We start from the raw sequence: 24,171 nt of genomic DNA on the forward strand, positions 1-24,171 counted from the left end.
CTCAGACAATTACTTTGTTGAATAGGGCTATCCTGGATTCAAATTTTTAGAGCCCAAAACATACCTCTCGCCGATAACGGATGCGCAAGAGAAAGCCCAGGTGTGCCAACAGATTTTTCCTTTTGATCACTAGGGAATTCAGATGTTAACTAGTTACAGTAGTGTAATAATGCCGATTCTGGCACAACGTTTTTGGCGTCGACCTGGTCGTTGGGGCCCAGTAGGGGGGTCAGATAAAATTGGGTGAGTGGGTGGAAGGGTTAATTAATCCAGGCTAATTAATTAATTAATGATTGATTTAATTATTGATTAATCATTTAATTAATTAATTATCAATTCATTAGTAGGTTCTGGCGCAAAGTTTTTGGCGTCGACCTGGTCGTTGGGGCACAGTAGGGGGGTCAGATGAAAGTGGGTGGGTGGGTGGAAGGGTTAATTAATCCGCGCTAATTATTTAATTATTGATTGATTTAATTATTGAGTAATTAATTAATTAATTAATTATCGATTCATTAGTAGGTTCTGGCGCAAGATTTTGGCGTCGACCTGGTCGTTGGGGCCCAGTAGGGGGGTCAGATGAAAGTAAGTCGGTGGGTGGTTGATTAATTCGCGAGGTCGCGGTTCGATTCGCGGGGTTGCTGTTCAATTCGCGGTTTGATTAATTGATTCGCGGTTTTTTCCCTCGAAATGATGAAAGTGTTAATTAATTTGCGCGGTCGCGGTTTAGTACGCGGTTTAATTCGCGGTTTGATTAATTAATTCGGGATTTTTTCACTCGAAATGGTGAAAGGGTCAATTAATTTGCCGGGTCACCGTTTAATTCGCGGTTTGATTAATTAATTCGCGATTTTTTCCCTCGAAGTGACGAAAGGGTTATTTAATTCGTTGGTTAATCAATTTAATTCGCGGTTTGGCGTTACAAAGGACCTTCTCGGTGACCTAGTCAATCCACCCTGCGAGGGGGTGAGTGAAGGGGTTAATTAATTCGCAGGTCGCGGTTTGATTCGCAGATTAATTCCGCAAATCACGGCTAAATTCGAGGATCGATTAATTAATTAATCAATTAGTATACCCGAACTTCTCAGTACACTGCCGCGAGGGGTGAAACGGATAACTAATTCGCTGCTGTAGAAATCAGAAGGGGCTCCTCTTCTTCTTCTGCAAACATTGACACCTGGCTCCACTTGACATTTTCCAGACATGTCTGAACTTGAGTTTTCCGGTGCTTTCTCGGTTGCCGCTCCCATTCGTGTGAAATTGTTGTTGATAACGATATCAATATGTAAATATTTATTGTAAAAAGAAGGGTTCAGAAGGGGAGGAAANTTCTCAGACAATTACTTTGTTGAATAGGGCTATCCTGGATTCAAATTTTTAGAGCCCAAAACATACCTCTCGCCGANTAGTCCTCGACAAATTTTACACGTTGTAGTAGGAGGAGTTTCCGAAAAATTTCCATCTGCTGCAAACTGATAAGAATGGAAATGCGTTGGGAGAAGTCCGAACGCAATCTTTTGTTTACATAGACTTTTTCGGGTTACCTGGGAACGCACGTTGTACTCACAACCCTAAAAACATGATGTTTGATAAACTGGAGCAGAGTTTTCGGACCCTTTGATGTCCTATCGCACCTCAAACATTAAATGTTATCCTGGACATTTTTCAGATTTTTTTTTCCCACGAACAAAAAATGTTGCCNTTTTTGGCGTCGACCTGGTCGTTGGGGCCCAGTAGGGGGGTCAGATAAAATTGGGTGAGTGGGTGGAAGGGTTAATTAATCCAGGCTAATTAATTAATTAATGATTGATTTAATTATTGATTAATCATTTAATTAATTAATTATCAATTCATTAGTAGGTTCTGGCGCAAAGTTTTTGGCGTCGACCTGGTCGTTGGGGCACAGTAGGGGGGTCAGATGAAAGTGGGTGGGTGGGTGGAAGGGTTAATTAATCCGCGCTAATTATTTAATTATTGATTGATTTAATTATTGAGTAATTAATTAATTAATTAATTATCGATTCATTAGTAGGTTCTGGCGCAAGATTTTGGCGTCGACCTGGTCGTTGGGGCCCAGTAGGGGGNATGAGTCACATGATTCTTTTTCAACCAATCACGTAAGATTTTACCGAGTGTACAAGCGTAGGCACACCCACATATGTATCTATATAAACAAGTTTCACCTTGATTTTCCGCCAGTTCTTTAGTGTTTTTATCATGAACAACATGGATCCTAACGCGTGTAAAAGATTATTGAGGTCATTGGAGGATGCGCATGAAATAGTGAAAACGAATAGGAGACCCAGGGAAATTCAACAATGGCTTAATCACATCAGAGGACATTCGAAAGAAATTAATGCATTATTGAAGAGGAGTGCAAGTCATAGTGAGAAGACGTTTAACTCACATGTTAGGATGACTGGAAGCGTTCCACGCAAGATTCAGAAACTTGGAAGTGATAAGAGGAGACTTAATGGGTAATTTAACCGATAGAGTCCGATGGGAGGCCTTACAAAGTGTTTTTGAGGGTCGTATGAGAACAGGAGTGATTATTAACGTGAAAAATTCAGACATACCCAAATTTTTAGATGATGCTAGACGANGATAGAGTCCGATGGGAGGACTTACAAAGTGTTTTTGAGGGTCGTATGAGAACAGGAGTGATTATTAACGTGAAAAATTCAGACATACCCAAATTTTTAGATGATGCTAGACGAATGCACTGTGTACGTTTGAAAAATGCATTGAAACAAAAAGGAAGTTTGAACGTGAATGTAGTGTAACTATGAAATTAATAGAGATGAACATCTCATTGAAGAAGAAAAATATTTCAGTACCAAGAATGAAATAATTCTTGATTCAACTGATATTAGGCAGTGGTTTGATGAACACATAAGAGAAAAACTTCTTGTGAAAGCGGATGAGTTCCAGGAAAGAGACTCAGACTGGAGATTAGTAGACGTAATTAATTTAGAAGTGAACATGAATAAATATAATCCATTGCGCGGAGGATCGAGCTTCGTTGCACTACCTGAATGGATTAAAAAGAAACATGCTGTCGTGAACGTTCAAAATAAAGACGATGTCTACTGCTTTTTATGGTCCATTATGGCCACTCGCTGTAACGTTCAAGACAAGAAACCACCTAACTCATACCCAGCTTTCAGCACTGTTATGAAAAGATTTGGTAACTTCAAATACCCCATGGCATTAAAAGACCTTCCCAAGTTCGAGACAATGAACCAATTGTCGATTAATGTGTATGGAATCGACAGTGACGAAGAATCAAAGAAAAAATGGATTGTGCCCCTTTATTTGAGCAAAAATCTTCCAGCCACACTGCAAGAGGAAGAAGGAACAATTCACCTTCTCATGATTGAAAAAGAAGACATCCTCGATGGTGAACAGGAAAGAATGCATCACTACACATTGATCTCGAATTTGTCTCGTTTAGTTGGTGTGCAAATTTCAAAACCTCGACACAAAACACTCATATGTGACAGGTGTTTGTGTCACTTTTTCAAAAAAGAGGCCTACACTAATCATAGGGTCGATTGTATATCAATCAGTAAGTGTCGAATTATTTTTCCTCATCGTGGTTGAAAATATTAAAAATTTCAAAATTTCGAAAATCAACTGACTGTTCCATTTGTTGTATACGCTGATACTGAGTGTTTATTGGAAAACGTGTCCGATGACAATGATGTAAATACCAAAATATACCAAAATCATGTACCATTCAGTGTTGCATTTCATGTGAAATGTAGCTATGATAACTCAAAATCGGAACTCTCTATTTATCGTAGAAAAGACCGTGTAGAGTGATTTATTGAGCAGCTACGTATTTTAGCTATAAAAGTTGATGCTGAATTACAGAGAAATGAGCCCACGAACTTGACTTTGGAGATGGAGCGAGCCTATAATGCAGGNGTAGCTATGATAACTCAAAATCGGAACTCTCTATTTATCGTAGAAAAGACCGTGTAGAGTGATTTATTGAGCAGCTACGTATTTTAGCTATAAAAGTTGATGCTGAATTACAGAGAAATGAGCCCACGAACTTGACTTTGGAGATGGAGCGAGCCTATAATGCAGGTAAAACATGTCATATTTGTGGCAGGGCATTCACCGAAAAAGCAGTGAAACATCGGGACCATTGCCACTTTACGGGAAAATATCGCGGAGCAGCTCATCCCGGTTGTAACCTGAATTACACAGAATCGTGTGTAATCCCTGTGGTTTTCCACAATTTGTCAGGTTATGACTCGCACTTTTTCATGAAGTCCCTTGCGAGACAATTCGAGGGCTCTGTGACATTACTCCCAATTACTAAAAAGAAATACGTTTCCTTCACGAAATCGGTCAAATCGACAAGAGTCCACTTGAGATTCATTGACTCATTTCGTTTTATGGCAAGCAGTATCGATAAACTTTCTTCATATTTAGAACATGAAAAAAAAAATCACAACCAGTCATTACCCTCATAAACGACACTTCGAACTGGTTGTACGTAAAGGAGTTTTCCCATACGAATACTTGGATACATGGGAGAAATTAAGTGTACAACAATCATCACGGAAAGAAGAGTTTTATTCTCTACTAAATGATGAGCACATATCCGATAAAGATTACAACCATGCATGTGATGTGTGGAGAAATTTCAGCATCAGAACGCTGCGGATTTATATCTGAAAACCGACGTATTGTTGCTAGCAGATATTTTCGAAAATTTTCGAGAGAGTTGTTTAACCGCATACAACTTAGATCCTCTTCATTATTATACAGCACCAGGACTGGCTTTTGATACAATGTTAAAAATCACTGGAGTTCAACTGGTGGAATTATTTCAAGACCCTGAGATGTTCCTTTTCATTGAGAAAGGCATTCGAGGAGGACGGTCGCAGTGTTCTAACCGATAAGGAAAGGCTAATAACCCCTACATGGGTGCTAATGAGTATAACCCAGAGGAAGAGGAATCATATTTGATGTATCTAGATGTGAATAACTTATATGGAGCAGCAATGAGTCATCATTTGCCGAATGGGAATTTCTGTTGGATGGAAGATTGGTCATCCCTCAACATCCTGAACGATCCAGATGACTCAGAGACTGGATACATTTTGGAAGTTGATCTGGAATACCCGCAGGAATTGCATGAAGAGCATAAAGATTTACCATTGTGTCCGGAACACATAATCCCTCCAAACGGTCAGGCCAAGTTACCAAAATTATTGACCACGTTGAACTCCAAAAAAAATTATGTCATTCATTATGAAAATCTCAAGCAATATTGTAGTTTGGGCTTAAAAATCACTAAAATTCATAGAATCTTGAAGTTTTCTCAAAACTCGTGGTTAAAAAAATTTATTGAATTAAATACAAATTATCGAAAAAATTCTCAGAATGACTTTGAAAACATTTTTTATAAATTGATGAATAACGCGGTTGTCGGAAAAACAATGAAAAATGTCAGGAAACATCGTGATGTGAAACTCGTATCAAGATGGGATGGACGATGGGGTGCTAAGAGTTGGATATCGAAACCCAACTTTCATAGTAGTATTATTTTCGATAAGGATTTGGTAATAATCCAAATGAGCCGAACAAAAATTAAATTTAATAAACCAATATACGCAGGCTTCAGTATTCTAGATATTTCTAAAACATATATTTATGATTTTCACTATAATTATGTGAAAAAAAGTTTTAAGGATAGGGCAAAACTATTGTACACAGACACGGATAGTCTTATTTATCATTTCAGAGTAGAGGATATTTATGAAATTATGAAAAATGATATTGATAAATTCGACACTTCTGATTATCCAATAAATAATGTATATAACATACCTCTAAAGAATAAGAAGAAATTAGGTGTAATGAAAGATGAAAATAATGGTAAAATTATGACTGAGTTCGTGGGACTCCGAGCGAAAATATACAGCTTTAAAGTATCTGGTGAAGATCGGGAAAAATCCCGGGCAAAGGAGTGAAAAAATCAACGTTGAAGCGTATCACATTTGACGACTATAAAGCCTGCTTGGACCAGCATAAAAATGTTCGGATGTCGCAAAATATGATCAGATCCATCAAACACGATGTGTTCACGATCAATCAAACTAAACTTGCTCTGAGTTCGTACGATGATAAGCGCATTCTCCTGCCAAATACGACAGATACTTTGCATTACAGTTTTAAGAATAGTAATATTTCAAATAATTTGTAAAAGGATGATGGATGGGAGAAACAAAAAAATAGTCTGTTAGGAAAAAAAGGTTTTTTTATCCAATAACATGCCTCATACATGTGTCTCTTTAATCCACCCAACGACTATGCTACCAGTTTCATCTTCTTTTGTTACTCGGAACAATAACAACAATAATGCTATAAGCCAAAGAAAAAACATTCCCACTGCTGCTGCAAAAAATAATATTGTGACGAATGATTGCCCATCTTTTTTGCACTGATATAAAAACTCATCTAGTTGTACATAATATTGTGGGAGATATTCAACGTATTTTTGCACCATCTGAGTAACATTGCGATTTCTAACAGTGATATATTCCGCTAATAATTCTACAAATTATTGATAACCAATCATCGTTGCATACGATGTATAAACCTCACATCCTGTCTTGACTTGAAGAATTCCTGTGCCTGAGATATTCATTGCATCTCTCCACTCTCCTCCACATAAAAAATTCACCTCCTCTCTCTCGGGCACTGAGAATAGCCAGCCCTTTTCTGTTTGCTTCCGATATGACGCAAAGGTGGAACTCAGTTTGATACTACAATTAGCAAGTGGTGACAGTTGTCTACTGGTCATAAACATTGCAGCCTCACAAATTGGTTGAGAAGTAGCATCATAGAATGGGTACTTTAGTTGACAAATATACTGATAATCATCTGTGGTCAAGCATTCGGCTATGTCTTTAGAGTGTGCCAAGGTATAATGATATTGGCTAAGCAGCAGGTAGTCGCCCTGAGGTTGAATGTACGCTGACCCTTGGCGGTTGCCGAACACTTGAGCCGTAGGATATGGATACATTTTGTACAATTCCTATGTCTTTGAGTTTAACAGTAGGATTTTCAATATTACATCTAATTTCCCATCATCAATTCCAATCTTTACCTTCAATTTTTCTAGTAAATCATCAGAACGTGGTTGTTCAATCGAGAGAGGGAGAACCAATGACTGATCCTGTCTCATTGCAATGAAATTATTGACAACACTTTTCAGTTTTGTATAAGTGAATAATTCAAAATGAATGACTTCTGCGTTTGCAGAATGTATGGGATCAGTTATCGTTTCCAGAAAATACATGTACATACCCAGCTCGATTTCCAAACGTGTCGCTTAATATCGGATGCTATTGAGCATTTGACGCCTCCTCGCAAACACCTTCACGAATCGATTAATTTTGATAAACTCAGCCCCAAAACTCGGCCCCAAAACTCGGCCCCAAATACTCGGCTCCAAATACTCGGCCCCAAAAATCGGCCCCAAAACTCGGCCCCAAAACTCGGCCCCAAAAACTCGGCCCCAAATACTCGTCCCCAAAAGACGACTCTGAAACTGTTCTCCCGGTAACTCATTTTCATCTCGTCCACAAAATCTTGGCTCCAAACCGTCGTCTCCAAAAGTGTGACCTCAACCCCCACCCCTCGAAGAAAAAACTCAGCCCAAAATATCGATGTCGCTTGGTAATGATTATGTTAAAGCACGTTTAGCGTAACCGTTATGCGAGCTCAAATAATGATCTAGCACTGATTGGGCCCCTGATGGAAGATTATAATATATGCGTACTCTAATATATGATCCTATTTTTACGGAGTTCTTCAATAATGGAGATATTTTCGGTATTATTTTCAGCTACTTGCGAAGCTACAAGTAGTCGCAGGCGATCAACTAAGTCATTAGGATCATTACAATGAACATAATTTGTTATATTAGGTTTCCAAGCTGTCATGGCTGGCTGTCCAGTTGCTTTGTCATTGTTTTTGGGTTGAACCACATTTGCAATATATTTATTATATTGTTCCCGTCTCTCACATCGAATACCACCATGTGATTGATGAATGTTTGGATGTATACTGGTTACAGGTTCAGAATTTTTATAGGCTACAATGTTACGATTGTTGATCACATTTTCGTTCCGGGTTTTTCGGGGCAAGCCTTCAAGTGCAGAGGCATGACTTTCAATATCATTCACAGCATTATCAGCAGGCTCTTTAGTCAGTTTCAACATTTCGTGTTTCTGTTCGATCGATTCTCTTGCGATGGAAATCTGATGTGAAATTTGCCACTGTTCAGGTGATTCGTCCGTGACCAGAGGTATAGTGATATGTTGGTTACTGAACCCAAATGGTTTAATATTTTGCTTAGCCTGATCGGGATTCCTACCGAAGGAATGTCTTTCTGGTGCGTATATGTACGAATTAGATGGGAGTAATTCATTGAAAAATTTCCAACTACGTGAAAAATCATTATGATTACTTTCTTCCATTTTCTGAGTTTTATTTTGAACATTTCGCGCTCTCATCCCTTAGCTGTTAGGTTTGTCGCTATGATGTGTCTCTTTGGGAATTTTCTCTGAGAGAAGCTTACAATCAGTATGCACCCTTGCGGAGCAAAATGTGTTGCGGCACCTCCATATGATTTTGCCTTTTTTCTCGCGATATATAGACAAGGAGTGCCCTTGGTGAATAAGCAACAGACCATTACGTTGGCTGTGTGTAAATTTCAAATTCATGTTCATTTGTTGCGATAAAACTCATGCAGTTGTTGACGTTACACTGAACTTATGGACCAGTCGACATCGATATTTGGGGCCGAGTTCTTTCTTCGAGGGGTGGCGGTTGAGGTCACACTCTTGGAGACGACGGTTTGGAGCCAAGATTTTGTGGACGAGATGAAAATGAGTTACCGGGAGAACAGTTTCAGAGTCGTCCTTTGGGGCCGAGTTTTTGGGGCCGAGTTTTTGGGGGCGAGTTTTTGGGGTCGAGTATTTGGGGCCGAGTTTTGGGGCCGAGTTTTTGGAGCCGAGTTTTGGGGCCGAGTTTTGGGGCCGAGTTTTCGGGCCGAGTTTATCAAAATTAATCGATTCGTGACGGTGTTTGGGAGGAGGCGTCAATAATAGTCAAAATATTTCAATGTCAGCTTGTGAGAGGAAACTAGCAATGAGCGATCTGTCAAAAGTTTGGAGTTCAAAAACACTTCTAATGGTTGGATCGATGAAGAAAATCTTGATGGGGGAATTCCAATATGAACCATCAGGCTAATCGTAATTTTACTAGCGGAGTGGATTCTTTGGACAAGACAATATAATGGCCATGGTTTTAGCACTTCAACTACTCATAGTATCATTCTGTCACTCTATGGATTTTGTAAATATGGTTTTCCAACGTCCAATGGGTTGCATTATGAATGGACAGCTGAATGGAAGCTAGTAACACACATTGACTAGGAGACGATAATTCCTCAAAGGCCAGTCGTCACACGAGATGAACTAGAATATATGAATCATGCATGTAAATATTATGCAGAGGCTACTACATGCGTGACTGTACTTTGTGGTGAAAATCGGTTGCGGTGGGTTCAGAAAGAAGAAAAATATATGGACCAATTACTGTTTTTCATGAATCAATCTGTGTCTGAGGAAAGTAAATGTCCACCTTCTGGATATGTTGGAATAATCACAGAAACTCCTTTCGGATCATTGAATGAAATACAACTCAACTCTGANTCAACTATGAGGAAATATTGAATCGAACGATCAATGATTGTCACAGGCATATGGCTCAAATAGGATTACATCACCTACATGATCAGCTGGATCAATTGAGAAAGAAAAATGAAACCTGTGTCGAAGATTTTTTAAAGACCGTCAAATTAATTAAAGAGCCACAAAAAGAGGGCAAATTCCCATCATTGCTTTATCATCGAATGCTCAGTAGCATCCGATATTAAGCGAAACGTTTGGAAATCGAGCTGGATATGTACATGTATTTTCTGGAAACGATAACTGATCCCGTACATTCTGCAAACGCAGAATTCATTCATTTTGAATTATTCACTTATACAAAACTGGAAACTGTTGTCAATAATTTCATTGCAATGAGACAGGATCAGTCATTGGTTCTCCCTCTCTCGATTGAAGAACCACGTTCTGATGATTTACTAGAAAAATTGAAGGTAAAGATTGGATTTGATGATGGGAAATTAGATGTAATATTGAAAATCCTACTGTTTAACTCAAAGACATAGGAATTGTACAAAATGTATCCATATCCTACGGCTCAAGTGTTCGGCAACCGCCAAGGGTCAGCGTACATTCAACCTTGGGGCGACTACCTGCTGCTTAGCCAATATCATTATAACTTGGCACACTCTAAAGACATAGCCGAATGCTTGACCACAGATGATTATCAGTATATTTGTCAACTAAAGTACCCATTCTATGATGCTACTTCTCAACCAATTTGTGAGGCTGCAATGTTCATGACCAGCAGACAACTGTCACCACTTGCTAATTGTAGTATCAAACTGAGTTCCACCTTTGCGTCATATCGGAAGCAAACAGAAAAGGCCTGGCTATACTCAGTGCCCGAGAGAGAGGAGGTGAATTTTTCATGTGGAGGAGAGTGGAGAGATGGAATGAATATCTCAGGCACAGGAATTCTTCAAGTCAAGACAGGATGTGAAGCTTATACATCGTATGCAACGATGATTGGTTATCAACAATTTGTAGAAATATCAGCGGAATATATCACTGTTAGAAATCTCAATGTTACTCAGATGGTGCAAAAATACGTTGAATATCTCCCACAATATTATGTATAACTAGATGAGTTTTTATATCAGTGCAAAAAAGATGCGCAATCATCCGTCACAATATTATTTTTTGCAGCAGCAGTGGGAATGTTTTTTCTTTGGCTTATAGCATTATTGTTGTTGTTGTTCGGAGTAACAAGAGAAGATGAAATTGGTAGCATAGTCGTTGGTTGGATTAAAGAGACACATGTATGAGGCATTTTATTGAATAAAAAAACTTTTTTTTTTCCTAACAGACTATTTTTTCATTTCTCCCATCCATCATCCTTTTACAAATTATTTACAATATTATTATTCTTAAAACCGTAAGGCAAAGTATCTGTCGTATTTGGCAGGAGAATGCGCTTATCATCATACGAACTCAGAGCTAGTTTAGTTTGATTGATCGTGAACACATCGTGTTTGATCGATCTAATCATATTCTGTGACATCCACACATTTTTATATTGGTTCAAACAAGCGTTATAGTCTTCAAATGTAATACGTTTCAATGCTAATTTTTTCACTCCTTTGGCCCGCGATTTTTCTCGATCTTCACCAGACACTTTAAAACTATACATTTTTGCTCGGAGCCCCACGAACTCAGTCATAATCTTGCCATGATTTTCGTCTTTCATTACACCTAATTTCTTCTTATTCTTTAGAGGTATATTATATACATTATTTATTGGATAATCAGAAGTGTCGAATTTATCAATATCATTTTTCATAATTTCATAAATATCCTCTACTCTGAAATGATAAATAAGACTATCCGTGTCTGTGTACAATAGTTTTGCCCTATCCTTAAAACTTTTTTTCACATAATTATAGTGAAAATCATAAATATATGTTTCAGAAATATCTAGAATACTAAAGCCTGCGTATATTGGTTCATTAAATTTAATTTTTGTTCGGCTCATTTGGATTATTACCAAATCCTTATCGAAAATAATACTACTATGAAAGTTGGGTTTCGATATCCAACTCTCAGCACCCCATCGTCCATCCCATCTTGATGCGAGTTTCACATCACGATGTTTCCTGACATTTTTCATCGTTTTTCCGAAAACCACGTTATTCATCAATTTATAAAAATTTTTTTCAAAGTCATTCTGAGAATTTTTTCGATAATTAGTATTTGAATCAATATATTTTTTTAACCACGAGTTTTGAGAAAACTTCAAGATTCTATGAATTTTAGTGATTTTTAAGCCCAAACTACAATATTGTTTGAGATTTTTATAATGAATGACATAATTTTTTTTGGAGTTCAACGTGGTCAATAATTTTGGTAACTTGGCCTGACCGTTTGGAGGGATTATGTGTTCCGGGCACAATGGTAAATCTTTATGCTCTTCATGCAATTCCTGCGGGTATTCCAGATCAACTTCCAAAATGTATCAAGTCTCTGAGTCATCTGGAATATTCAGGATGTTGAGGGATGACCAATCTTCAATCCAACAGAAATTCCCATTCGGCAAATGATGACTCATTGCTGCTCTATATAAGTTATTCACATCTAGATACATCAAATATGATTTCTCTTCCTGTAGGTTATACTCATTAGCACCCATGTAGGGGTTATTAGCTTTTCCATATCGGTTAGAATACTGCGACCGTCCTCCTNCTCGAATTGTCTCGCAAGGGACTTCATGAAAAAGTGCGAGTCATAACCTGGCAAATTGTGGACAACCACAGGAATTCCACACGATTCTGTGTAATTCAGGTTACAACCGGGATGAGCTGCTCCGTGATATTTTCCCGTGAAGTGGCAATGGTCCCGATGTTTCACTGCTTTTTCGGTGAATGCCCTGCCACAAATATGACATGTTTTAGATGCATTATAGGCTCGCTCCATCTCGAAAGTCAAGTTCATGGGCTCATTTCTCTGTAATTCAGCATCAACTTTTATAGCTAAAATACGTAGCTGCTTAATAAACCGCTCTACACAGTCTTTTCCACGATAAATAGAGAGTTCCGATTTTGAGTTATCATAGCTACATTTCACATAAAATGCAACACTGGATGGTACATGATTTTGGTATATTTTGGTATTTACATCATTGTCATCGGACACTTTTTCCAATAAACACTCAGTAGCAGCATGTACAACAAATGGAACAGTCAGTTGATTTTTGAAATTTTGAAATTTAAAATATTTTTCACCACGATGAGGAAAAATCATTCGACACTTATTGATTGATATACAATCGACCCTATGATTAGTGTAGGCCTCTTTTGTGAAAAAGTGACACAAACACCTGTCTCATATGAGTGTTTTGTGTTGAGGTTTTGAAATTTGCACACCAACTAAATGAGACAAATTCGAGATCAATGTGTAGTGATGCATTCTTTCCTGTTCACCATCGAGGATGTCTTCTTTTTCAATCATCATGAGAAGGTGAATTGTTTTTTCTTCCTCTCGCAGTGTGGCTGGAAGATTTTTGCTCAAATAAAGGGGCACAATCCATTTTTTCTCTGATTCTTCGTCACTGTCGATTCCATATACATTAATCGACAATTCGTTCATTTTCTCAAACTTGGGAATGTCTTTTAATGACATGGGGTATTTGAAGTTACCAAATCTTTTCATGACAGTGCTGAAAGCTGGGTATGAGTTAAGTCATTTCTTGTCTTGAACGTTACAGCGAGCGGCCATAATGGACCATAAAAAGCAGTAGGCATCGTCTTTATTTTGAACGTTCACGACAGCATGTTTTTTTTAATCCATTCAGGTAGTTCAACGAAGCTGGATCCTCCGCGCAATGGATTATATTTATTTATGTTCACTTCTAAATTAATTACGTCAACTAATCTCCATCCTGAGTCTCTTTCCTGGAACTCATCCGCTTTCACAACAAGTTTTTCTCTTATGTGTTCATCAAACCACTGCCTAATATCAGTTGAATCAAGAATTATTTCATTCTTGGTACTGAAATATTTTTCTTCTTCAATGAGATGTTCATCTCTATTAACTTCATATTTACACGTTAACACTACATTCACTTTCAAACTTCCTGTTTGTTTCAATACATTTTTCAAACGTACACAGAGCATTCGTCTAGCATCATCTAAAAATTTGGGTATGTCTGAATTTTTCACGTTAATAATCACTCCTGTTCTCATACGACCCTCAAAAACACTTTGTAAGTCCTCCCATCGGACTCTATCGGTTAAATTACCCCTTAAGTCTCCTCCTATCACTTCCAATTTTCTCAATCTTGCGTAGAACGCTTTCAGTCATCCTAACATGTGAGTTAAACATCGTTTCTCACTATGACTCGCACTCCTCTTCAATAATGCATTAATTTCTTTCGAATGTCCTCTGATGTGATTAAGCCATTGTTGAATTTCCCTGTGTCTCCTATTCATTTTCACTATTTCATACGCATCCTCCAATGACCTCAATAATCTTTTACACGCGTTAGGATCCATCTTGTTCATGATAAAGACACTAAAGAACTAGCAGAAAATCAAGGTGTAATTTGTTTATTTAGATACATATGTGGATGTGCCTACGTTTGTACACTCGGTAAAAGCTTACGTGATTGGTTGAAAAAGAATCATGTGACACATGGAAAATTATTAACAAAATAGCAACATTTTTTGTTCGTGGAAAAAAGAAATATCTGAAAATTGTCCAGGATAACATTTAATGTTTGCGGTGCGATAGGACATCAAAGGGTCCGAAAACTCTGCTCCAATTTGTCAAACATCATGTTTTTAGGGTTGTGAGTACAACGTGCGTTCCCAGGTAACCCGAAAAAGGCTTTGTAAACAAAAGATTGCTTTCGGACTTCTTCCAACGCATTTCCATTCTTATCAGTTTGCAGCAGATGGAGATTTTTCGGAAACTCCTACTACAACGTGTAAAATTTGTCGAGGACTATGCCAAATTGGTGGGGGTACCTAAGTTTTTGAATGACTAATCCTCTGCCTTTGCAGATATACTTACTCCCTCCCCTTCTGAACCCTTCTTTTTACAATAAATATTCACATATTGATATCGTTATCAACAACAATTTCATACGAATGGGGGCGGCAAACGAGAAAGCACCGGAAAACTCAAGTTCAGACATGTCTGGAAAATGTCAAGTGAAGCCCNTGTCGAGGACTATGCCAAATTGGTGGGGGTACCTAAGTTTTTGAATGACTAATCCTCTGCCTTTGCAGATATACTTACTCCCTCCCCTTCTGAACCCTTCTTTTTACAATAAATATTCACATATTGATATCGTTATCAACAACAATTTCATACGAATGGGGGCGGCAAACGAGAAAGCACCGGAAAACTCAAGTTCAGACATGTCTGGAAAATGTCAAGTGAAGCCCGGTGTCAATGTTTGAAGAAGAAGAAGAGGAGCCCCTTCTATGATTTCTACAGCAGCGAATTAGTTAACCCTGTCACCCCTCGCGGCTGTGTACTGAGAAGTTCGGGTATACTAATTGATTAATTAATTAATCGATTCTCGAATTTAACCGCGATTTGTGGAATTAATCTGCGAATCAAACCGCGATCTGCGAATTAATTAACCCCTTCACTCACCCCCTCGCGGGGTCGATTGACTAGGTCACCGCGAAGGTCCTTTGTAACGCCAAACCGCGAATTAAATTGATTAACCAACGAATTAAATAACCCTTTCATCACTTCGAGGGAAAAAATCGCGAATTAATTAATCCAACCGCGAATTAAACGGTGACCCGGCAAATTAATTAACCCTTTCATCATTTCGAGGGAAAAAACGGTGAATCAATTAATCAAACCGCAAATTAACCGCGACCCCGCGAATTAATCGACCACCCACCCACCCACTTTCATCTGACCACCCTACTGGGCCCCAACGACCAGGTCGACTCCAAAAACGTTGCGCCAGAACCTACTAATGAATTGATAATTAATTAATTAATTGATTAATCAATAATTAAATCAATCAGTAATTAATTAATTATCGCGGATTAATTAACCCACCCACCCAATTTCATCTGACCCCCCTACTGGGCCCCAACGACCAGGTGGACGCCAAAAACTTTGTGCCAGAATCGGCATTATTACACTACTAGTTACTTCTTTGAAATCACTTATTAATTTGCAATTTATGAAGAATTGAGATTATTGAGGGGAAACCGCGGTGAATTTTGAAGCTCTTTATTAGAATTACGAACCTATGCAGCGACTTTTGATATATAATGGGATATGTTAAAAAGTTGGAAAAATAATGATTACAATCGATTTTACCCCCTACATGAGCGAAAAACGTCGCTTTCCATTTTTCCCTTCAAAAGCGTCCAAGCGCCTCAATTTTCAACCGATTGACATTTTTTTGGCTCGAAACCTTCGTTAGACTCCAAAGAATAAAGGTATGCATCCGTTTTACTATCCACATTTTTTTCTTTTCGTTTATTGCTTTCACATTGATTTATCAATTTTCAATTTTTTCCTAATTTTTTCATGATCTACTCCATGGATCGTAAAACAGATGCATACCTCCGTTCTTTGGAGTCTAACTAACATTTTGAAAGAAAAAACATGTCAATCAGTTGAAAATTGAGGTACTTGAACCATTTTGAAGGTAAAAACGGGAAACGTCGTTTTTCGCTGATGTATGGGGTAAAATCGATTGTAATGATCTTTTTTCCTACGTTTTAACAGGTCCCATCATGTATCAAAAGTCACTCAAGGAATTCCTAGCTCTCAAAAAGACTTTTTAATTTCATTGCTGTCTCCCCTTAAGGAAAAAAAGGCTTCGTTAGAACATTCTGTTAGAACATTCTCAGTAAGTCAATTTCCAAAAAAAAATACAATAATTGTTTTTTCTAGACAATTTCTCACGGAGTTGTCTCCGAGGAAAGAAAATCGGAAGTTGAGTTAGGTTTTACCGATAGCATATACCCCTCCTCTGAGTTTTATCGGGCATAAAAACATTATGGGTGAAATACTCCACCATCGTTCCGTGAATCCCTCAGAATAGGAAACATCCTGCGTAAATCGCCCCCATCTGTAAGAGTACTGAGTGAATCACTAGGACCACCTACTTGAGTCCCATATGGCTGGAGTGAAGCCCTACTTCCCGTTACATTCACCTGCGTGATTGCTGCGAGTTTTGCGTGAAACACTTGGGATGAAGACCATCCTGCGTGAATCACTCTCATCTATATGAATACTGCGTGTATATTATCTACGTGAGTTTCGCGGGACCTGCGTGGAGCCCTATGTTCTGTTTCATTCATATGCGTGATTGTTGCAGGTATTGTGTGCAATACTGAGAATCTAAAACATTTTATGTGAATTACTCTTCTCTATACAAACGCTGTATGAACCACTCCACTCACTTTTGCCTAAATCGGTAAGATTATTTGAGTTTTTTTTTATTGTTACGGCCTTTGAGTCCCCTTTCGGGTCTCTTTTCGGCATTCAATCTCACCCTATGCATGCAGCTGTGGATTCTACACTCTACCGTATTCACACTCCTATAGAACATAGGAGCAGGCGTGGGAAACCACAGGGAACACATACCGGTACAGGCGGTTACTCTATTAGTAACCTGCCGCTCGCCGGAGCCTTCCGTTGAAAAATTCGGTTCCACCGGAAATCGAACTCACAACCGTTCGCACACTAGACTTGCGTCTAATCCACTCGGCCACCGACGTCGGTGATGATTTGACTGATCCACCTGATTCCTTGTTCTCCTCCCCTTCCATTGCATTCATTGGCATGATTGCTGCAGGTTCTGCACGAATCACTTAGAATAGGAAACATTATGTTTGCAATACCACTTACCCTTGCATGAATCACTAGGATCATGAGCATGATTTGTGCGTGTTTCATTACATTCATCTGCGTGAATACTACAGTTGTTGCATGAATCACTTTTACTTGAAAAAATGTTGCACGTACACTTGTGTCAATGAACAGAATCATCCGTTTCATTCGATAGATTGCCCCCCCCCCTTTCCCTCGTAAATTTTTCTGCGTGAACTCTGCAGTTTTCGCATGAATTAATCATAATAGAAAACATCCTACGTTGATCACTCTCATCCATACAAGTTCTGCGTGAATCACTAGAATCATCTGTGCAACTCGGCAAATTACTTCCTCACTCCCTCCTCGCCCTTCAAAAGTGTAATTTATGAGTCCCGAACCCCTATGTTCCATTGCATTCATTTGAGTGAATGCTATGGATTGAACAACTTTCTTCCCCTCCTCCTCCTTTAGTTTTGGAGATATCCTTGAAAAACTCATCGACGAGCTAAGTCGACTACGGATGGGCTGTATGTCGAGAATTTAGTATGACCCCCCCACCCATGCTCCCTGTCCCATACAAAGATCCCCTTATGAGACCCCATTGACGAAGCCCCATAGCCCCAAATCGGCTTAAATGTAACCGAAAAATAGACCTGCATCAGTAGTTTTGTTTTTGGGTGCGTTCCAGATGAACACCATCCTTCTTCCAGTAAAGAAATTTCAGAAATATTTTCTGAATTGCTTTCAGGTTTTGTTTATATTTATCATGAAGAGACCACAAGATGCTACAGTAATCGAGCTTCTGTATTGCTTTTGAAGCGTTTACACGTTCTCATTAAGAACATGCATTAAGTACATGCGTGAGTTGCACCTACGGCCCCTTATTGAGAATAACAATAGTATTACATAACATGGACGAAGGACCCTGAAGAATACTCAAAGAGATCCATTCCTCGACACTATCCTCCAGTCCTAAGAGCCCGTCGTTGGCTGGCGCTGAGGTAACTCCTCTCTTACTTTGATGTACGCCTGGCGCTGAAGAGTAGTTGTCCGAAGAAATCATAATGTTGGATAGAGATGTCGAGAGTCTATTGTTAGCCCTTCTTGCGAACTCCTGAGTTAGTTGGAAGACAAGGGAGGGTTCATTAAACAGGATTTTTAAAGGGTGAGGATGCTATGAGGTAGACGCGTATTTTCGGACACGAGCACACTTGATTGACTGCAGTGTGTACCTGTTATTTACTTGTTTCACAATTTTAAGGGCAGTAGATTTATCAACCAGCATTCTTTCATTTCGATCCTTTTCCTTGGTTTTCAGGAGCCCAAAAACCATAAGGTTTTTTTTTCTCTCTTGACGTTTCTCAAACTCCTTAACACTTCTGGAAAGGATAAGCGACATATCAGAAGTATTACCTGCTTGGCGGATTTCCCTTATATTATCTTCAACCCTTTGTACCCTGTTGTTCACCTCAGTGACATCACCAATCACTGCCTTTAGATCATCTGTGATAGTTGATAATTTGGTCTCCCCTTCAGTGACTTGTTGAGACAGGTGAGCGATTGAGGTTTTGACATCCTCGTATTTCCGATTCAAGAATTCAAACATTGCTGTGGTGATCCCCTCAAGTGTGAGGGCCTCCTTGGTTAGCAAACCTTGTCTGGATCCGCAGCATCGTTTCTATGCCCCATTCGACAATAGAATACTGAATGATTTTTTCGTCATATCTGCACGGAAAGTTCGATTTTCCTCCCCAAATCACGGGAGGAAAGTGGTAGGCCACTTTCATTCTTCGGGGTTCTGTTGTTTTTGACGATCCTCGGAATGCCATAATCCACGTTCCTCCCTGTATTTACGAAGAAAAATCGAACTATACCGTGCAGTTATAATAGTAAATAATATGTGCATCTAGGGAGTAAAGCAAGACATTCAAACCTGCGTGTTTACCGCCCTCGGCTTCCCCTCGGACAGTAATCCACACGCGGGTTGGAATATCCTATTTTCCTCCCTTGGTGCATAATCTACTATTCTTATTGTAACATATGGATCCAGTGTAAACGTCGGTTATTTTATTCTTAAGATAATAATATTCTTCATACTATTTCCGTCCACAAAACTGAAAATATTTCAGTGTCTGTGAGCATGGACTGCCTTACCTAAGCAGACTCATAATGGCGTTTGAGTCCAGTTTCCGTCCAGAAACTAACTGTATTGGAGACTATTAATAATAGCAGGATGGCTGTCTTAGTTTCTGAAAACCGTGAGGATGCTTGATTTGCGTTTTTGTGTTAGCGACGATTTGAAGCCGCAAAACGGAGGCAGATCACGATTAGAGAAGGAACAGGACAATCGGTTCTCCGTTTGAATAGCCTGGAACATTTATTAATCACGCGTATATTAGTTCCAGTGCCTTCAATTTGACTTGTAGACGTTAAACCTAGCTGAAGCAGAAGGGTCAACTTGGCGACGCGAGGGGTCAGAGTATTTTTAATAGGTTGTCTGAGTAATCTCCTACAAACTCTCAAATGTCTCATTATTTTTCAATGAATTTTTCACCCTATTTTATTATATTTGTAATTTTTTTATCACGACGTTGAGCGTTATTCCTTCTCATTATGATCCAAAATAAAATAGCGGTTACAGCTGATGGTGATAATTCAACTTTTCTTCTCACTCTTTCACACCACATAGTCTATACATATTTCTCTTTTCATTGCTCCAAAAACCAGATATGACGTGTTCATCATATCGATATTTTTGATCAATTGATGAAAAATATCGATACCATGCACTTCGAGAATTCGATACGATGATACCATATCATCTCCTTCAGTAATATGAATTTTGAATATGAATTTCGTTTTCTCCGTTCAGAAACGCATTTTCGTTTCGCTACCGCATTCCTTTCCAGTCCCTGGTTATCACTATAGGGGACATGTTTATGCATGACCAGTATCTAAAAAATTCTTCATCAATTTACACCAATAACAGAATGAAACAATTTTCCGAATAAAGCCTCAACAATTTCTTGAATAAAACCTGAAGAGAATTCAAATGTAGCCAAAAAGCTTTGATGTAGAACGATTGCCGAGTTTTGTTTACTTCTCAAGTGGAAGAATATTACCAATGCATGAATAGAAAAAAAAACACGAAAAAGAAGAAGAAACCGTTTTAAGTAATAGAAACAAACAAAGAACAAATTGGTTTGTTGTCGTTCAACTTTTTCTATTCCTCTCTTCAACTCATCGTCCACTTCAGCCAAATGATAACTCACATTGACCTTTTTTTTACTTCTGTCAATGTATTTTCATTAATAATGCGAAAACAATTCCGACAGCTGAAACCTTCAAAGTAATTTAATGGAAAGGATTTATAGGATTCCAGATTGCAAGGTGGCTATGAGAACGTTCCAACCCGTGACATCCATATGAACCAAGTGCATTACGAGCGACAATGGTTGTATTTTCTCAAAGAGTATGTCAGACCACTGCAGGAGCTCGTCTTCACTGGCTATTTTCATAATGTAAGTCTAGCCTTCATAAACCATTAATACGTACTTTTTCCAAGTTTAGAATTCCAGACTAACCGATGGGTATGAAGCGATGCAAACGCGTGAAAAGGAACATTCCATTTCAACTCAGCCTCACTAGATTATTTTTGTTTGACAAAAATCATTAAATAGTAGCATTTTGAACTAACCTATATAGACAATATTTCTGGCAAAGAGTCTAGCGAAATGAGTATGGCGAAAATGGCCCCACCGAATTTTAAATCGATAATTTTTCCTGTTGTTTATCCAGTTTTATCCATAAATAAAAGATCCGTGAGCGTTACCAGGCTTTTTTCTTTGGTTTTTATGCTCAAGTTCTTTTTCCTTTTCTATAAACCATGTATATAGTACAATCTTTGGAAAGCTCATTAAATGAGTTCCAAAGTGACGTCTGTTTCATCCAATTTTGACCATTTTTCATTGAGTTATGAGAGTTTTAAGCGATAAGTGAATTTTCATGTTTCACTTGAAAAATTAACTTCGGATGGATTTTTCGATGCTTTCAAGTGGCTTAAACAAAGATATTTATACATCATTTTGAAGAACATGTACTGTTTTTCGAAATGGTGTATTAAAAATGCGATTTAATTGGATTTTCATCAATTTATTACAGTTTTTTTCCATTTTTTATGTTTTGTCACACCTAAAAAATGACAGTTTTTGTAATTTATCAAGGGTTTATACTTAATCAGCGGGGATATATCATATATAAATTCGAAGGTTTCATCGGGATCTTCAAATTGATACTTCATATTATTGATTCCAACCATTAGATCAATTGTTACAAGCGATAATGCATCGATTTTGGCATGTCACGTTTTGAAAATTTCCATTTTTTTTCTATAAACGATGATATTTTCTGTTTTTTTCTTCAAGTTTGTGGGAATATGTTATATATAATTCAAAGAACATTAAATTGCCTTCAAATTGACCCCTGAACTATTCAATTACAGCCAAGTTTGATCAACTTATAGGAGATTTTATCTAAGAATTGAATTTCTTGATTTTTTTCTGAATTCAGATTAGTTCGCATTTTTCAATCACTCTCGTGGAAGTAAAGTAAAGAATTCGTACATCATTTTGAAGAGTATTGTCAGTTCTTCAAAATGGTACATAAAAAATCTGATTTCGTGGAATTTTCATCCAATTATGGTAGGTTGTTTCTATTTTTTACTTCATGTCACACTTAAAAAATCATAGTTTCTGACAAAAAATTATGCTTTGGACTTCACCAGCGGGGATGTATTATATACTAAGTTGAAGGTCTTATGGAGATCTTGCAATTGATACCGTGTTTTATCCATTCCATCCAATAGATAAATTCTGATAAGCAATAATAATTTGATTTTGGGATATCACGCTGCGAAAATTCAAATTTTTTCCTCTTCATGAGGAAAATTTCCTCGGTTATTGTCCAAATCTGTGTAAGTACCTAATGCTTAAATATGGAAATATCACATTTACGTTCAAAAAATTGACACCAAACTGATGCCCCATTAAAAATGCATTGATATTTTCCATTTTTCGAAATCATTTATTGCTAATGATGGAGCTTTCGATTCGATCCGTCAATTTGTATGACGAATCGATTTGAACATCGTTATCATTTGTGAAGTTGTCAGGAGAATGACGTGAAGTTTCTGTTTAAAGTTGGTTTATAGTTGGTTAATTTATTTGTCACAATAATTATAATTATTTCTGATATAAATATTAAAACATGATTGAAATATAATAAAAAAAATGACATAATGTAGGATCACGTAGTTCGTAAGTCGGGGGATTTATAATTCATGAAAATGACGACAAATATCAATTTCATGCAAACTAGGTAGCGCGCGCGAAGCGCGCGATCTGCCTAGTGCAAATAAAAAACATCTTTTTCCAATTTTCCTTTTTTTAATCATCAAAAATTGTTCTAAAAATCGGATTTTTTTTTTTAAATCAGAAACACATCTACATGCAGGCCAGATTTTTTTAGTATTTTTTTTCACAATAATTTCTATTGAAGAAAAGATTCACTCCTCGAAAATTCATTTTAACATGATTCGATGAAGATGCAGCATTGCCAAGAATCGTCACCTTTTATTTCATGTTTGTCTATAGAATAATGCGAAGAAAACTTCCATTTTTTGTCATATTGAAAAACAATAAAACTGACAAATTTTGGGGGTTTTTTAACTAGAAATCCACTCATAAACCATTTGTTTGACCTCATTAAATAAATTTTTTATAGTTACTTTTGTGACGAGGCGATTCTTTATTTTTATTTGTTTTTATTTTATACTTTGCCCAACTACACACTGCCCCCTAAATAATAAAATCCCACCACCGTTGGATACCCCTTCCCTCGATTTTCCCCTCATCGCCCCTTTACTCCCGCCACTGGACATCACGAAGACATCAGCCGAAGAAAGATCACAGTTCCAGTCCTACCGGATAAACTGAAGGAGCCGTTGCTCCCCCCACAAACCACCCATACATGGGCCTCAGCAACCCACCGCCCTCGACGATCCCAGCGAGACATCCCTGGATTGTGGTCATCGTCACCACTCACCCGTACTGATTGGCCCCGATTGCTCCCGAATTACAACCCGAAGGACTTCGGCACCTAACGAACCCCCACGAATCACGGAGGAAACGAAGAGACCGACACTCGTGCATTAGCTGCCCCGTGAGTCGCCACGTGCCCCGAAAGTAGTAATAGTGAATACAGTAAAATTCGCCCGGAAGTTATTTGGCGGATAAAAAGAGGACTTTTGATACATCGAGCTCATCCCAGCTCTAGTATTGGTGCCCAGGAAACCCCGAGGTGGAAAGGAGGCTCTGCAGGAATACGCCCTGGTATTTTGAAGGAGTGCAAGGCGCCGGTGGAATTCCACGTATTTGCCAGAGTGAAGTCCCATCGTGAGTACAAGTTACCCCCCTCATGTTCCCTCTTGTCCCCACAATATTACCCTTCATACCCCCCAACGGTGAACCTACACTCTTTTGTTTCTTCCCCATTCAATCATTATTTTCATATTTAGTTGCATTCCCTCGACACGACTAGCTTCTCCCCTTTTTCTGCA

At 38.3% G+C, this 24,171-nt stretch overlaps 1 protein-coding gene across 1 annotated transcript in view; it reads left to right on the plus strand.

The window, feature by feature from the left end:
* The window catches only part of LOC107043410 (procollagen-lysine,2-oxoglutarate 5-dioxygenase), a 221,837-nt gene that overhangs the window by 159,655 nt on the left and 38,011 nt on the right, over positions 1-24,171 (plus strand). Inside the window, exon 3 of the mRNA XM_015264910.1 lies at positions 20,930-21,076. Coding sequence (XP_015120396.1) covers positions 20,930-21,076 — 147 coding nt within the window. The remainder of the gene's footprint in view (positions 1-20,929; positions 21,077-24,171) is intronic.

The sequence above is a fragment of the Diachasma alloeum genome, unplaced genomic scaffold, assembly GCF_001412515.2.
Source record: "Diachasma alloeum isolate Michigan unplaced genomic scaffold, Dall2.0 Dall_scaffold_00569, whole genome shotgun sequence".
Classification (NCBI taxonomy): Eukaryota; Metazoa; Arthropoda; class Insecta; order Hymenoptera; family Braconidae; genus Diachasma; species Diachasma alloeum.